The sequence below is a fragment of the Condylura cristata genome, unplaced genomic scaffold, assembly GCF_000260355.1.
Source record: "Condylura cristata isolate star-nosed mole 26May11 unplaced genomic scaffold, ConCri1.0 scaffold00005, whole genome shotgun sequence".
NCBI classification, from domain to species: domain Eukaryota; kingdom Metazoa; phylum Chordata; class Mammalia; order Eulipotyphla; family Talpidae; genus Condylura; species Condylura cristata.
Window position 1 is genome coordinate 67356519 of NW_004567106.1, and position 18283 is coordinate 67374801.

General features: G+C 34.5%; 1 protein-coding gene across 1 annotated transcript in view; it reads right to left on the minus strand.

Annotated features, from left to right (window-relative positions):
• The window catches only part of BRAF (B-Raf proto-oncogene, serine/threonine kinase), a 75954-nt gene that overhangs the window by 35313 nt on the left and 22358 nt on the right, over window positions 1-18283 (minus strand). The window contains exons 8-13 of the mRNA XM_012720779.1: window positions 13642-13801; window positions 8769-8805; window positions 5104-5240; window positions 4054-4171; window positions 1622-1706; window positions 752-928 (exon numbers count right to left, since the gene is read on the minus strand). Of these exons, the coding sequence (XP_012576233.1) occupies window positions 752-928; window positions 1622-1706; window positions 4054-4171; window positions 5104-5240; window positions 8769-8805; window positions 13642-13801 (714 nt within the window). The remainder of the gene's footprint in view (window positions 1-751; window positions 929-1621; window positions 1707-4053; window positions 4172-5103; window positions 5241-8768; window positions 8806-13641; window positions 13802-18283) is intronic.

The window sequence follows — 18283 nt, forward strand, 5'->3', positions numbered from 1 at the left end:
ATTATCTTTTTATTCCAGTTTTATAATGTAAAAGCACCATAGTGGTTACTGGATTGCTTTTAAGTTAAACACCTCTAATGCCAATTATTGATATGTGTCCTTACTTTAGAGCCTCAGTTTCCTTATCTGTAAGCAGAAGATAAAAATACCTACTTGAAAACATAAAAAATTAAAGGACTAGTGACCTATGTATGTGGAAGCAGTTTGTATACTACAAACTGTTAAATTAAGAAACACACATATTTTAAAACTACCCACAGATTTTCCAAACATATTTTAAAGTAACTTATCTTTAAATTACATAGCAAAATTCAACAGATATGAGCACAATTTGAAGTCCTCAAAACTACCAGAATGCATATTTTCACCCTAACTTTATTAATTAATCATTTTGCAGTAGAAACTATAGAATGCTAAGTGAATAAATTAAGTCATTTTATATACCTCAATAAGTGTTCATGACTTTTTAGTTGTTTTATCTGACTGTTCTGTTTTCTGAACCTTCACTACTTAGTTAAATCATACATGCTAAATATAACTTTGTAGTCATATTTATTAGCAAATATGTTTCGAATACTGTACTAGAGACACTTTTATTTCATAGTATAATATTGCTAACCATTAGCTCAAAATGTCCATCACTGCTGGACAGTAATTTCAATGGCAAACCAAAAGCACAGCTAAAATCTTTAAAACACTTTTAGTGGTTTTCAAGAGTAATTTACAGGAGGTTTAACAGAATGGAACTTACTCCATGCCCTGTGCAGTCTGCCTTGCAATATCTATAAGTTTGATCATCTCAAATTTGGTCTCAATGATGTGGAGATGGTGATATAAGCTGGAGCCTTCACACCACTGGGTGACGATGGCCAGCTGTGGCTTTGTTGAATAGCCCATGAAGAGTAGGATATTCACATGTCGAGTTTTCCTATAAAAAGAAATGTGAGTGACAAAGAATAAATGTTAATAAACCTTATTAGCAAATTTGCAAAAAGCGAGCCAAAGCAGTGTACCAGTCAGATGTTACTAGAAAAAGTTATTTAAAAAAAAAACAATAAGATAAATTTAAAAGATTTCAATTGTGGGAAGCTCATCACTGAAACTGTAGTAATTTCTCTCACATTTTATTTTTAATGTTCTAGTTTAGAAAGATATTTTTGGGTTGAGAAAAAATAATTTCCTACAACTCCCACCACTGATTTCCCTGTTCTGGAATAAAACAGTAAGTTTGTACTCTCTTGAACTTAAGAGCTTAATTCTGTTTATTACCTTACCCCCAGTCACAATCCTAAAACCCTAATCCCACTTGGGTTACCCTTCCCTGGACTGACTTTAATTTCAATGTTCTTCAAATTCCAGGGCTTGGTACAATCACTAAATGTGACAAGTTTAGAATTTTGAGAGTATTCTTTCCACACTGAAAGTATTATTTTTCATGATCAGAGATGAGTATTTGCAGGGTTAGTTCTTTTATCAACTATACTATAATATACATACCACTTAAAAGACTATAGTTAAAGACAAAGTTTATTTTATGCACATTGACTAAATCTATACAATTAAAACTGGCTATTACTGAAAAACAGTTTCCCTCTCTGGAAGCGCCATCACACAAGCTCACCTGAGTACTCCTACTTCATTTTTGAAGGCCTGTAACTGCTGAGGTGTGGGTGCTGTCACATTCAACATCTTCACTGCCACATCACCTAAAAGGTAATTATCATTGCAAATGTCACTTCATAAACATAAAGGTATTAAAAATTCTTGAGTCTTTTCAGTGTCCAATTTTATCAATATTCATTAGCATATAGATTATACCTTAATTTCCTAACGTGCATTAATTTTCTAAGGTTAAAAAATTAACAATGATATTTCTATATTAATATTTCAAAATACCAATCGCAAAAATAGTCAGCCTTATTTTTAACCTCAAAATTTAGTTTAACCTATTAAGTGCCCACAATATTTTCCTGGTTAATTAATAAAATTACATCAGTTGAATTTACAAATTAAATGCTAAAAACAGATGATAGGTTCAAAGGTGATTGGCTTTAATAGAAAACAAAAATTTTTATCAAAGTAGTTAACATTAAAACAACAACAACAACCCTATGGATAACGTGTATTGCTTCTGCTTAAAAAAAAAAAAAAAAAAAAAAGTTAACACAAAACAGGTAGAACTCCTACACTGCCAGTGGCTGGCACTACACAAATAATACTGTGGACAACAATAGGTACCCAAGCCAAACAAACAACGTTCACAAAACTGGCCCCACAATTCTTAGGTATATACCCCCTCAAATAGATATATTCATCAAAAGAGAAGTACTGATCATAGCAGCAGTATTCATAATCGTCAAACTAGAAACCATTCAGATGTTCAACAGATAGGAAAACAACCATGTTTTGGCCACAGTGGAATACTATTAGAGAATGAATGATGATCAACTACACTTCACAATATAGATGAAGCTTTTAAACAATAATAAGTAAAAGGCACCAAACACAAAAGAGACTTTTTGGTAAAGTCAAGACAGTGGTTGCTGAGAGTAAGGGAAGCATAGAGGAACTTCTACAGTGCTGGTGATGCCTTTGTTTATAGAACACAGATACGTTCGTTTTGAGAGTTCAGCAATTTGTACATGTATGTGTGTCTTATCAACTGTATATTTTACTTGAATAGGTTAAGTGAACTTAACTGATTTTTCTTGATTATTAAAGTCACAGAGGTAATAAACATTTTCAATGTACAAAACAATTTAAATTTTCCATTACCACGTCACTCAGAAAAGACCCTTGTTATAGACTAATGTTATCTTCTATGAGGCCTTTACATGCATGCAATGTGACTGTGCAACTCGTGAGGCTGAAAATTTAGGAGTCTATGTAAAAAGATAAGCTAAAAAAGATACATGCTAAAATACTAATGGCTGCTTTCAACATCATGTTAAATATATTTCTATGTAGCACCCTGTTATGGGATTTATACATACTGCTTTGTAAAATTTAATATTCCACAGGCACCTTTCCCATACCAATAAATACAGATCGAATAAACCATTTTACTTCATTATACTTGGAAGTTATCAATTCATCCAATTCCTCATTAACTGGCACTTATGTCTATTTCCATTTTTCATTAATATTAAATTCACTTGCAACACACATCTGTTTATTCCTCTCCAATTACTTTATCATTATAAAGTTCCAGAAACTGAACTGTTTGCTCAACATGCATACTGCCAAACTGCCTTCCAGAACATTGGTAGTGTTTACTTTCCCATCAATGGCATTACAATCGCAACTTAAATTATGATCAATTTAAAGACTTTTTTCACTTGAGAAAAACAATGATTTCTATATTCTGAATTTGTAATTCTTTGATAACTTGTGAAGCTGAACATTTTTTATTTGATTACTGATCATTTCTGTCTTTGGTGATACCACTTCTAACATGTTTATTTGTGGTTTATCATATAAATTAATCTATCGGCAGAATGATTCTAAAAGGAAGGAAATATTTTGGGAATTAGATCACCTGGACGATCATCTTTAAAAATCATTACTGTAATGTGAGTCCTGGTTGCTGAAAATCCAGTTTCTATTTTTCTTTTTTTTAAGATTTATTATTAATGCATACAAAAACTGGGGGTTAAGCCAGAGATGGGGGGGGGGCGGTGAGAGGATTCAGCAGACAGAGGAGGGAGCAGAATATGTGCACCTACGGAAATACACTGTTAAGGGGAGCAGCAGATCAGACAGGAGAGGTCTGCTACACCATGTGGGTCAGCTCCTTGGCCGGAGATGGAACTCATGCTGCAGTGGCTGGTGATAGCTTGATAGTGCTGAGATTTTAATCCCTGAGCCAACCAGAGAGGCCCTGAAAATTCAGTATTTATTTTCTGTTAATTTTTATCAGAAATCTTTGTAGAATTCTTGCATTTGATAAAAATAGCTTAATGGTGTACATAATGAACACTTTTTGACTTTATTTTACAGAGAATGACAGAGATACTGCTATTGTGATTTGAGGCAAGGTCACAACATACATACCATGCCATTTTCCCTTGTAGACTGTTCCAAATGACCCAGATCCAATTCTTTGTCCCACTGTGATCTGCCCATCAGGAATCTCCCAATCGTCACTGGAGTCCCGTCTGCCAAGAGTTTTCTTAATAAAAATAGGGCAAAAGTCAAGCAAAAGCAATCAAATGGGGGAAAGCCTTATGCTGCACACTAAGGGTGCCCCTATGCTGAACAGGGATATTAAGTGAGGGAAAGAATAAGATCCACTGAAACAACAAATCACCATTCTGGAGGACTAACGGAAATATGATTCTTATAATACGGAGCTTAAACTTCAGCGCTAAGTCAGTATTAAGATGGAAACAATTTATTAACAACTAAAACTTACTGAGTATGAAGACACGTTTATTACTAAAATCAATTGAAAAGGGTCTATCACTTGGAGGACAGTCAGGGGCAAGATGAGTATTGCACATTTGTGATGATTTTTGCCTTGAAAGGTAAAAAAAATTTTTCTTAAGTAATACAATAGTTTATTTTTACATCATTTTGTGCATTTTTTCCATCTCAGTTATAATCCCTGTGAGCTTCCCATCAGAAAGGTGAAAATTTTAAGTTACTGTATTATGGTAACTGCTGATAATTTATCTATTACTCCCAGCCAGTGCTAAATTTCTTCATATGTCTCACCTGTCTCTCAAAGTAAATAAATAAGACCACCCAACCAGCAAACCCCACTGCTAAAATTATTAGCTCAGAAAGTTAGTTTTACAAATAGGCAAGACAACTAATTGGCAGACCAGGTTTTCAAGCATGCTTCTAAAATACTTGCTTACTCGCCTTCCTTATTTATAAAAAGCAGATTATTCTGCCTTTAGCTAATTGTGTTAGACTTGAAGGCAAAAATCAGTCCCATGGGACTATATGATTAAAACAAAAAAATTATTGTCTTTAATTTGATTTTGTGAATTGTGTGTCACATGTGGATTTATCAATATGTCTAAAAAGTGACATTATCTTTGGCTGTGACTTCTATTAAAAAAATGGCTTATAAGAAAAATAGAAATTTATTCTCACCATTCGATTCCTATCTTCTGAGGATGAAGATGATTTTCTTTCCCGCTGAGGTCCTGGAGACTTCTGTAATGCTTTCACATTGGTAAGCGAGCCAGGTAAGGAGGCAGGGGGGGTGGCAGACAAACCTGTGGTCGATCCTAAGTCAGTAAAAGAAAAATGCATCCATTACAGGAGATCAAGTACATTAATTTGTTGGGGCAGAGGGTAGGGAGGGAATTAAAAAAACGCAGCGCCTGGTCAAGCACAGACACCCTGAAAAGGACAGACCCAAAGGGGCTTATCTGGTGATGAATACTGTAATTTCTTTAAGTTTTCACTAACTTAGTGACCATTAAAATATCTGATTACAGACACATTTTTATAGTCTAGAAAAAAAATCAACAATCTCTCTAAAATAAGGTATTTTTAAATACTTCCAAGTTCCTGTTTCTTTGACTAATAAGAAAGCAAAATATTTTAAAAGTCTAATAAGTAAAATGGGCTACTCTGTTATCTTAACCACTATAAAGAAAGATGGAAACCCCCTAATGGGGAAACCCCCTAATGATGGCCTTTATATTGAAAATATCTGGCTTTGTCATAGTAGCCACTAAAATTATTAAGAGTCTTACACTATCAGTATATGCCACAGTATTTAAGAGTAACAAGTACTGGGCAAGTAACAAGTATTACTGGCTCCAAAAGGCTTATTCTTCTAACAAAGATTGTGTTACCTACACAACAAAGTTAATTTAAACAAAGCCAAATAAGACTTCTGAGAAATCTCTGCCTTTATAGATTAAAGTACGTGCCATGACCTCTGAAGTCACTACAGAGGGAGACACTCAGGTAGCCAAGTGTGAGGCCCGGGGTTCACTCTGCAAGTGGCCTCACCTGGCAGAGCTGCAGGCCTCACTGATGGGAAACTTTCCGCATACTGACTCAGCGGCCAAAATCTAAATTCATGTATGCTAGGACCTCATCCTGAGGGCTCAGGGCAATGGCTCCTCGGTGGCCCTGAGTAGCACTGCCAGTTCAGTAGTATTTGCACAGACAGAATGAAAAGATTTGAAGATTAAAAAAAGGGATTACTATTCTTAGGGGAAGAAAAGTCATTATCTTTCCTAGAATAGATACCAATGACAACATTTCAGTGTCAAATCTGTAGGAATTTTATTATTACTATGTAGTAGATGATATTAGTGGAATGTGCACAGTGTCATATTGAAGTTTCTAAAGAAAACAGTATCTGGAATGTCCACTAAATAGAGCACAGTCCATTTTCTCTCTTCCACTGATAAGTCCCAGCATCATAAAGACTTAAGGGCTTGCTCTCATTTTGTAGTTCTGATGTATGCAGCTCCGTTGTGCACTATTTATTCAGTACTGTCTGACTTCTAGTCCATTCTATGAATTTTCTGGTAAGTTGATCTAAGAAAGCAAAAACCTGAAGCTCTATTACATTTTGAATAAATAACAGTAATGAGCAAGAGCAATAAAACTGCAAAAATATTTACAGCTAGACATTTGACTTAAATTTTTAAAAATCAGTTTAAGCACTCATTTAAATATGGCAAGATGGAATGAGAATGTGAAGTCACACTGCTGACTTTTACCTCATGTTAGGGCATACTTGGAAGCACAAACCCTCAAATTTCCTCAAGAATGCTACAATACCAAATATATTACACATCTTTTAAAAAATGCCCTACCTTTGATGTCAGTACACATACCTATTTTAACAAAAATACAATTCTATAAAAAAAATAAGGCCAAAAGTCCAGCAAAATGTCATAAAAGGGATTTCTGCTTCCTTTTTAATTCTCTCAAAAACTGATATTACTAGTAGTCACCTTTAGTGATCACTTAAATGAATTAATATAAAAAGAATTCAGGTGAAGAGCCACCCCTCTCCCCCCACATTATTTACTGCTACCCACTGAGTTTAAGAAATTATCAAGATCAAAAAGTAATATAACAAAACACAAGATGGACATCTTAGCCCAGAATTTTCTTGCTTATAAAAATTTAAGACAGACAGCATACAGAAAGCTCGTGGTCGTGAGTATGTGTGAGAAGCACATTCAGAGCATTCCAGCCAGGCCAAGCAGAAATTTAGTATTGAAAACTTTCACACTTACAAACACACACTGTGAGGGGTGAGGCACAAACAGTATCTGTAGTTTATATTTAGTTTGTTTTGGGTGAAAACAAGAAAGAAGAGCCCAACTACCTCTGAACACTGGGCCAGGCTCAAAATCAAACACTATTTCACTGGGGACAGAATGTAGGAGGGGACTGGGAGTCCGGGATTGGTATTTCCGAAGACAGCGCATCAGCTGGTTCAAAGGGGCTGTTAGAAGAGAAAGAGAGGGCAGGCAAACACAGGAAGACAGACACACAGAAGAAATGAAAGAAGTCATGGGGAATAAGTAAGATGAGCAGAAGCCTGCTTCGCAAAATAATTCTGGATATTAAAAAAAATGTGCTATTTTCATAAAATCCCAATAATTTTTCAAAAGTGACTCAAAAAGGACAAGGAATGCCACTTGATTTTTGGTACTAAGCAGGCCGTTTTTATAGCTACGATAACTCTGTGATGCTAACATGATGGCAACATTTAAATGCTGGATGTATCAGGCAAAATTACCAAAAGCCACAGCTATTAAGACATATGAAAGTCAAACTTGCAGCAACATTAATTGGCGGGCTCATGGAATAACAAACAGAAAAAAAAAAAACCCTTTAGAAAGCTATGTGCTGTATAAATACTATGTCCAGAGCACATTAATTCAGGGCTGTCAATATTTTGGTGGTTTCTCTCAAATACATAGAAACATAACAAAAACAGTTTATCCAACGTTTATTCAGTATAAAAAATCTTTGAGTCTGGGCTTAGGTATTTTGAAGATCTAAGTCACGATGAAGAGACCAACTCTAACCAAGAGAAGCGGGTATTGGAGGTCTTCCGTATTAGATAAAGCACAGAGGACCACCTGGAAGAAAACTTCCAGATCGTTTTAAATACCATCTCTTGGAAAACATATGGAGGTAAATTTTCATTTTAAAAGTGTTTTCTTATGTAATGTTTTCTTATGCCCTCAATTTTCACTGGGTTAGAGTAACAAATGAAAATTCTGTAAGAATTTCCATTCAGTGTCTCACTTACTTACTTAAATTCACATAATAAATGGGCAACTGGGCCTTTCCATTGGGGGTGCAGTCTATAAAAGGTACATCTGAAACATTTTTAGAAGACTGAAATAAAGTGTTTGGAAATGCTGACACACTGAAAAGTTGTGCCAGGCAATCCAAAAGATTTTCCCCAAGAATAATTTAGGAAAGTAAAGTTTTAACTGAATATAAGCTGAATCTTTAAGTATTAGAGGAGGATCCCAAAGGAAATTTAGCAGCTCCAGTTTTGTAGATCGTTAGAAATTAATAAAGTGGGTAAAATAATTAAGTTCCCACACTGATAACATTTCAATATTGTAAATAGTACATTCTAAGATTCCTTTTTTATGTCCTTTCTTCTTCTCTACTCATACAATAAATTTTGGGTTTTCTCTACACATTTTTCTCTGTGTCTGTGCTTCATGAGAAAAGCAAATATAGAGGAGACAAGCAGCAAAGCAATTGCATTTTTCCTGAGTTGTTTTCTAATTTTAATTGAAATCACTACTTACCTCCGTCACTACGAAACCCTTGATCTCTAATCAAGTCCTACAAATAAATAGTAATGTATATTTATTCAGAGCATATGATAAAGAAATAATAACATTGATTTTCCACTTACATTAGAGATTAATTTAAAATAATACCTTATAATTACTTCACAAATTAGAAAGAATATGGAATTAATAATGAACATGATAAAATTAAGATTTTGATGCACTCACCAGCCTAATCTTATATTGAAGGATTATTTCTGATCAATACTGAAATCTATTATTTCAGGTCATTCAAAACCAACAGTTGCATCAATTCTTAAAAAAAAAAAATTCTACTGGCATATATTAAAAGCCATAACATGTTCATACCCTTTGATCTTGTAAATCCACTTCAAGAATTTCTAAGGAGATAATTCATAGGAAAAAGTAATATGCACAAAAATGTTCAGTACAGCATTAGTCATTATACTAAAACATTAGAAATAATTATTTCCCCATTATAGGCATACTGACATAGCAGTGAAGTAAATGATGGTGTCAATAAATATTATGGAGCTACTAAGACAATTAAGAAATTTACATCATGGAACATATTTACAATACATAAACAGAATAACATTAAATGTACACTGATAAAATCATAAAAATGTGGATTTATAAGAACATAGAAGGCAAAAATCAGAATAGTTCAAATAGGGCTTTGTTTAAAATCTGTCTTTATCATTAAAATGTACATCTTTTTGCAAAAGACAAAACTGCTGGAGGAAGGGAAAGAGTCTACTGACAATTAAAGCAAATAAAACCCGAAAAGCCGGAATTAAACTTGTTTACCCAGTATAAAAGTATGAAGGACTAAAGGGCCCCAAATACTAAATACTTGGAAAACAGGCTGCATTGTTAATAGGCTAACACAAAGAGTAAATTCTTTACAAATGGACTTCTATCATGTTCAATGTATTAGATAAAACCATCAACATTTTCCACAGAAGAGTCAACAAATACGCAATGAGTGGAATGAATACTCTCTGTCACCCAAGCCAGAAGTCCAGGCATGACCCTCTTATCTCTCATTTCTATTACTTCTCTCCTTCACTACCACACAGAGAAGTGATTAAGAAGCTAAGAAAGAAAGGTCAAGTTTTACCTCATTTCAGTCATTTATCCACTATATGATAAACTTAGGCCAGTTTCTTAATCTCTCTAAATCTAATTTTCATAATAGTAAAGTAAGGATAGTAATAGTACTTAACCCACTAGTGTTTATGAGGATGAGTAAGAAAATTTATGTGAAACACAGTATAGTACCTGGCTCAGAGTAAGCATTTAAAGCTACCAGCAGTTTTCAAATATTATTTCTAACTATGTTAGGTACCAAATCTTTCACTAACTCAAAAGGTTTTTGTAAAAACAGGTCATTTTCTCTTCCTCTTGAAGTTTCTAGACTCCTTACTACCCTAGAGACCTTAGTGTAATATACACCACCTCTGATGTGGACCTTTCCTACTTAGCTTTGCCTCTGATCATTCCCCTCTCTCCTGAACTCGCACAAGTCAAATATTAATTACAATGTAAAGACATTTCCCCTATCTTTGCAAATAGTATTTCCTTTACAAATGTCCTTCTTTCCTTAAACTTCACCTAGCGTATTTCATAAACTGCCACTCACTGTCCTTTCACAGCTTAAATATTACCCCTTTTCTGTTAAATATTTCTAGATTCATCACCATCTTCTGTAAATTATTATTATATATATTTTGTGATTATTTGTATGTCTGATTCATCTCTTAGACTTGACTTCCTTGTGGGTAACGATCACATATTAATTTAGCCTGAATTTCCAACTGCCTGACATAGTCCTTACCCCGGAGTCAATATTAAAGTCTTGTTTACTGAAGTGACAAATAATGATTGGAACAGAATTAAATGATTGAAATGGAATGAAACTGCTAATGGGATGATATTTTATTTTAGAATTCAGTCACAAAAAGTTTTAGAACAGGGAACAGATATTGACAGAAAAACAGAACAAAAAAATTATTTTCACAGCAGCACAAAGAATGGAAATGGATAGTGAGGAACCAATGGCAGGAAATCCATGTAAGAGATTAATGGAGTAAGTAGTTCAAATGAAGATACACAGGCCTCAAATGATGTTAAGAACAAACATGAGATGCACATCAAAAGGAAAAGGTGATACCTTATGACTATTTGGTTACAGGGAAGGATGAAAAAGCAAGATGATAAGGTGACATTCCAAATGTTCAAGCCTAAGAGAATAGGAGAACAACAGAGATAAAAGGAAATGGTCTAAAAGAATGTTAGTTTTGAAAGTAAAGATGAAGGTTACAATTTTGAACATACAGAACCTAATTTAGAAATATGGTTTGATTTCTTACTGCCATATTAACTTCTACTTCTTTTCTCCTTTGTATTCAGCAGGTCTAGCTAGCTAGAGGAGGACTTTTATTAGGGGAGGAAACTGGTTTTAGGAAAAAACTTACTTCAAATGAACCCAAGAGCAAGAAGTTTCACAGTAAAAAGCTGGAATAAAATTTGATATTGGAATTTATTTTGAGAATAAAAATTGTTTTTTTTTTACATTTAACAATTATAACTTGAGTGATAATGTCAGTAATTTGCCACATCTTAAAATAAACACAGAGTCAAGTTTTGTTGATCATATACCAACACACAAAATGAAATACTTGATTTTATAAGCATTTTAATAAAAATTTTACAGCAGGCCCTCCCTGGTGGCGCAACAGGTTAAAGCACAGCACTGCAAAGCTGTCCGTAGCCAGTTCATCTTGAGTTCAATCCCCAGTCAGGGAGATGACCCACCTGTCTTGCCCACTGCTCCCCTCAGCAGTGTACTCTGTCAGTCGGCCTTTTCTGTCCCTACTCTGTCTTTGGTGAATCCTCTCACCGCCCCTGTACCTCTGGCCTGTACCCCAGTTCTGAGTGCATAAATAAAAAATAAATCTTTAAAAAGAAATTTCAGGGCATTTCATTAACTCTCAAGAACCTCTAATAACCTTTTTCCCCCCCCCAAATGTGTACTCTATTATTAAAAAGATTATTTATTTATGCATACAAGAACTGGGGTGCAGGCTAGAGATGTGAGGAGTGAGAGGATTTACCAGAGACAGAATGAGGAGCAGAACATGCTGATTGACTGAAACAGACTGTTGAGGGGAGCTGTGGGGAGACAGGAGAGGTCTGATGCACCATGTGGGTCAGCTCCCTGGCTGGGAATAGAACTCATGCTGCAATGGCTAAAAATAGAGCTTTATAGTGCTGTGCCTTATCCCCTTGTGCCTCCAGGGAGGGCCCAGCATACTCTATTAAATTCTCATCTTTATGGATTTTCTCTTCTATTTAATGATTTAATTCTGGTGTATCCTTTTTCTGAATAGCTTTATGTAAAGCTATATAAAGATGAAATGGCCGCAGGTAGCTTTGCAGTGCTGTGCTTTAACTTGCTGTGCCACCAGGGAGGGCCTTTCTGTGTTTATTTTAAAATCCTTAAAATCTCTTATATTTTTGTCACATTTGCAATCTATCTGCATTACAATTTCACTGAATCATTGAATATTCTTGTAACTGGTGTGACTGGTATTAAACAGGGAGGAATGTTTGAGTGGGTCTAATAGAAAGTGGTCTTTTAATTACTGAACATTTCCCTATTAAGACAATTTTGGTTTCCTACCTATGTAACTACAAGGACTCACGTGGAGAGTTCTTGTACACTGAGAACCACCTCATCCTCCATCGCACACACACCCTTATTAAACTAAACTACCTTCTTTATACAGGGAAAGTTTTGACTTCCCTTACAAATATAATTACTTTCTTAAACAACAAAACTGGTAGATTATCTTAATTTGTGGCTTACTACAGACCAATATTAAGGATAACTGCTGTCTTTATGCTAATGCACAAATTCTGTGACAACTGATACCTCGCTCCAAGATCAGGATCCCCAACCCACTGCAGTTTGGAGAGCAAGAGCACCTTATCCTCTTCCGTAACTCAACTGTTGTGATGACTCACAACAACGACTTAGTCCTTTTGGAAAGACCCCATGTATCTCATTCTTTCTGATCTCTTGTTTACATTAGGAACTAGAAAAATGCGATGTGCTGGCAAATAAATTTTTTTGTAGATAAATTTTATTGGACACAATCAGACCATTTGCTTGTAGTCTATTATCTATAGCTGTATTATCTATAGCTGCTTTCATTTTACAATGGCAGAGTTCAAAAGCTGTTATTTGGGATCATGACCTACAAGTCTAAAATATTTATAATGCAGCTCTTGAAGGAAAAGTTTGCAGATTCTACATATATTATGAGAAAAACTGAATAAATGAGATTATAACATATGATGAGACCAAGAGGCATTAAAAAAAAAAAGTTAGACCTCAATGACAAAAAATACTTAAGGATGTAAACTTTATGTAAAAAGGACATAATTCCATGCCAAAATTCAAGATGTGTACAGTGATGGGATATAACAGCATATTCAGGAAAGTGAAAAAGCTAAAAGGTAATTCAAAGTTGTACTTTTAAAAATGTAGGTAAAGGTCTTGAAATGATCTAAATGGGAAATCTGCAATTACATTCTTTTGTCCTTGCCATAAGTAAATGAAAGATTTTTACAGAGATGGTGTCATAAGGAAAAGTATCAGAATAACTAAAAAGTTTGGCACAAGTATTAAACACCATCAAAGATGACAAAGCTTTTTTAATGTGTAATTCTTGGAAAGTCTATCACTTGTAACTGTGATAAATGAAAGATGGCGCTTATTTCTGATCTGTGTATGATAGCAGAAAAATAAAGAAATACACTTGAAATTTTCTTAGTTCTAAAAGCACTGAATACTCACATCAATATTGACAGGTTCTATTGTGTTTATATGTACATTTGGAGCTGACGAGGACCGGTCTCTTTGTCCAAATTGATTTCGATGATCTTCATCAGCTGGTCGAAAAGGCTGTGGAATTGGAATGGATTTTGAAGGAGACGGACTGGTGAGAATTTGGGGCCTGGAAAAAGCAAGTCATTGGAAGATAAGATTCAGAGCAAATTTATAGAGATATCCTTGGTTTTATAGTCTCAAAAATTTCAAAGTAAATTAAGTATAAAATAGCAGCAATGTCTTTTTAAAGTGTTGGTTTAAAAAACTAATATATACCTATAGCTAACATTGACAAAGTTGCTTTTGCACACAAAGACCCTTCCAGGGAGTACTAATATGAACATCCCCCCCCCCCCGGAAAAATTCCAGGGTAATTAACAAGTACATAGAAATTAGCTGTGCATAATAGGCTGAAGAAATTTGCTTCATCTTAAAGTTACAAAAAAAATTCTCTAGGTAGAACCTGACTGAATATGAGTTGCATTAAAATCCAACAAAAAGATTATTCTTAAAATTCAAAAGACTTACATAGTGTCATACTTCCTATTTTGAAAATTTATCATGCTCATTGACTGATATAAGGAGAATTATATAATAAGCATTAAAATAAATTTTAAAATGGCTTTGTGATGAAGCCATCAAAATAGTACTGTAGATAAATGATAAAGTCTATGATTCCTGACTGCACCCCAAAAGATCCTGACAGAGCACATTAATGTTTTGAAAATAGATTGTTAACACCTGAAAGGAGTCTACAGCCCTCAGAAGAACATCCAAGGTTGCTGGTGTGAGTATCACTTGGCAGATGGAATGTGGCTGTTTCAGTGAGCTTCATCAGCACCAAGGAATGACTCAGTGCTAAAAGCCCATCTTCAGAAACTGGTTATCATTTCACCCCATCTTATGCAAACCCTGTAACTAACAGCATTTTTAGTGGTTATTTAGACATAGCCAGAAAAGACAAAGAAGGAGCAAAAAGGCATTTTTTTTTTTTGAAGGGTGAGGGTTTAGGAAGAAAGAGAAATATAGTAGGAAAAGGAATGAATAAAGGCTTGAAGAGTCCAAGAAGTCAAATCATGACAGAAAGCTTCTGAATAAAATATGTTAATAGTATCGGAACCATAGTAGGTTACAATTTCTTTTCTCTGAAGCACACTATTAAGGGCAGGGAAAATTCTTTTACTCTATCTGTTCATATTAATTGTTACTGAAATCAAATATTATGTCCTTTGAAAATATGGATATGACTCCAATAAGAGTTACAGATAAGACTGAGGAAACTGTACTCTAGAAAAATTACCAGGATCCACTATTCCTTTTTATTCTTTCTGATTAAGAAATCTTTAGTTTGTGACTAAGTTATTATTTTTGCTTAATCAGCCAAATAATATCCTTTGCTTAAAGCATTTTGAGAGCAGAAGACAGAATGCCAAAATGAGAATATTAGTCTTTTTAGAAATTTTGGAAAGTATACTGACTTTTGAAAACTGTTTAACAGACTGATTTAAAGTCTCAAGGCAATAGCATATTTTAGGCTTTGATTTTGAAAGCGCCTGAATTACATTTGTGTAGGATAGTCTAATGAATATAATTACCTGTTGAAGGTACCAGGCATTGCAAGTTATTCTTAAAACTTACTGAGTTAAGACCCTGACAACAACATGTAGTGCATACGGAATCTGAAACTTGTATGCAATGGATGTGAGTCGAGAAATAGGAAAAACAAAACCCTGGATTTAATCTGATAAATTTTATTATCATGTCCAAATAGAATTGCTATACTCTTATTACCTATTAGACAAGAGGCAATAAACAATATCTGTTTATTATACAAAATAAGAAAGACTAAATAGTATCCATTACCAGTCAGGGAGAGGTGTGCACTGGTTCACAAAGTCAAGGTTCCCAGCCTCGAGCACAAGTGTTATGTAAATTTGGAAAACACTTCAAGCTATTATCTCCGATGTCACTACACATCTGAACCATATCCCGATTCCGCTCAACAAAAACAGTGTTTGGATTATAATTGGATTTCTCACAAATATTTTCTGAAAGTGGAGTTGGTGTTGGCTCTTTGATTGTTTGAGCTATACAACAGGCAGATTTCCCATTGCAAGTAACTACCTACCATTTGGATTTAGCCTTTTCTGAGTCTGGTTAATGAAAATCTAACTCACCACATCTGGGAATGAATTGATAAAATTGATTTTCAGACTGGGTAGTCTTTACCTAAGCTAGGCAACTGATAGTATTTGAAGCATGCAGAGGTTAACAAACTGCCTTTCTCCTGATAATACCTGTACTGGTCTTGTGCAAAACTCTTTAAAGCAGAACCAAATTAAAAATAAAAAGGCTTTTCTCTAACAACCTTTAGCAAATTATTGGTTAATTTACATCTCATTTTTAATCTAGAATAGAAAACAATTTGAAGCAGTGAGTACTTGAGATATGTAAATCTGTCTGTCTGTCTATCCATCTATCTATCTACCTATGCATACACAAAAGCTAGAGTGTAGGCCAGAGGTACAGGGTCAGAGGATTCACCAGAGACAATGGGGAGCAAAATAGGTTGGATATGCTGCTGAGGGGAGGAGTGGGCGACACAGGAGAGGTGTGCTGCATCATGTGGATCAGCAACCGGGGGGATCAAACTCATGCTCCAGGGGGTATGAATTGCTTCCTAGTGCTAAGATTTAATCTCTTGTGCCACGGAGGAGAACCACTGTGCATACATTTTTTAAAGGAGAAAGAGAGGTATCTAATTTTTTGTTTAAAAGTAGGCAGTGTTATCACTTCTCCAGTAAGTCTTGACTATATCCACTGTTTTATGTGTTTCATGACTATCAAAGTTATTAGAACTATTAATAACATGCAAAGGAATCTGGATATAGGACAGTACTGGCATTCCATTTTCTCAGGCACCCATATACATTTGTGACCTAAAAGAATTAGGAAAACAAAAGTTTGAACATCTTATCATTTGTTTAAGGTCAGCAAGTGTGTCAGTTTAGTTGTAAATAGAATATTCAATAGTACAGGCAAATGGTTTCATCATTTTAAGATAGTAGTCTTTCACTGGAAGGCAAATTTCCTGGGCCATTGCCATTATAAGCCCTCACAGAGGAAAAGTTAATTTCCTTATGGTGTCTGTTAATTCTGCTCACAGATCTAGGACCTGAAGTTTTAGAAAGGTATCATGGTCCACAGGATCTGTCAGGAGTAAATATCATAACCAACGGATTAATTAAAAAATCAAAACAGTAACATCTTGATTTGATCTACTAAGACACACAGCTACATAAAACTGAGGACAGAGAACAGGAATAAAATGATTACACTGGAGTAGATAGTTGTAACATGACAAGAGAACATAGTGGCTGCATTTTCTAGTGTTCCATACATACAGCCATTCTTTAATGTAAGTCTTTTGCTAAAATTTTTAGCTTATGATATCTCTAGGTAGTTTGGTTTCATAAAAATTACAGGCTTTTTGGAACTTTCAGCTTATATATTTTTCTCTCTTGAGATAGAAGCAGCAGCATTATATTGTGAAGAGTGGAAGAAGTAGGGTTACAAGTGACAATAAATATTTCTGATCTTACCTATAATAATTATATATGATTGCCTTATTCTTGTATAATAATTAGCTCTGAAATATTCTAAAAGGAAATGTGGTATGGGGACTTTTCAAAACCATATGCTTCTAGATAAACAAGGTAATTTATTCTGCACCAAATCCATTAGGAAAAGTAGACCTTTATAAGAAATACGCCAAAGCAAAACAGTGTCTATAAAACTCATCATATCTTTCTTTTTTCTACTATGAAGTATGAATATATGATATGTTTGTGTCATCTTTAAAGTCAATTCTCTCCTTTAACCTCCACGACTGATTAATAGTGCTATTAATTTTTTTCTTATACACTTTATACACTGTCCAGTATTCACTGCCTTTCACTTTCCTCACTCCCGACAACATCCTAATTTGACTTCTTCACCCTAGACATTTCTGTCAATATATCTGTGTACCACTGTCAAGTGATATTTTATTTAAAATCATTTTCATTAGGTTAGATCTCTCCTCGAAAACCTTCAAATCTTTTCCCCATTTTGTATCAAATCATGCCAAGATTCTCCATAATCTGGTACATCTTAATTTAGATTACCCTTTCTTTACTCTCTCTAATTTACCATCCCCACCACACCTTGCTTTTTCTTCCCTTACCCCTCTATCACCAGGCTTTTATTTTCTAGGTTTAGATTTTAGACTTCCTTAAGGCCCAGTTCAATTTTCTAAATGAAATTTCTTGAGTACTTTCTCACTATTCTCATTCCTACTATAAACATGGTAATACTTAAATTCTTATTACATCTACATAGTTCAAAATGTTATGCCACACATTGTAGATTGTAGTTTCATACTGCTTTTACACTGTTTGCCACTGTCTCATATGTTAATGCTATTTTTCTAAATGGAAGTCAAAAACCTCTGATGTGCATCTGATACCTAATCTAGTGATGGCGGATGTGAACACAAGGCAGGGATGCTAAATCATCTATTGCTCAATTTTTTCAAAACTGGTCTTAAAAGAGCCTATTTCAGCTTTAA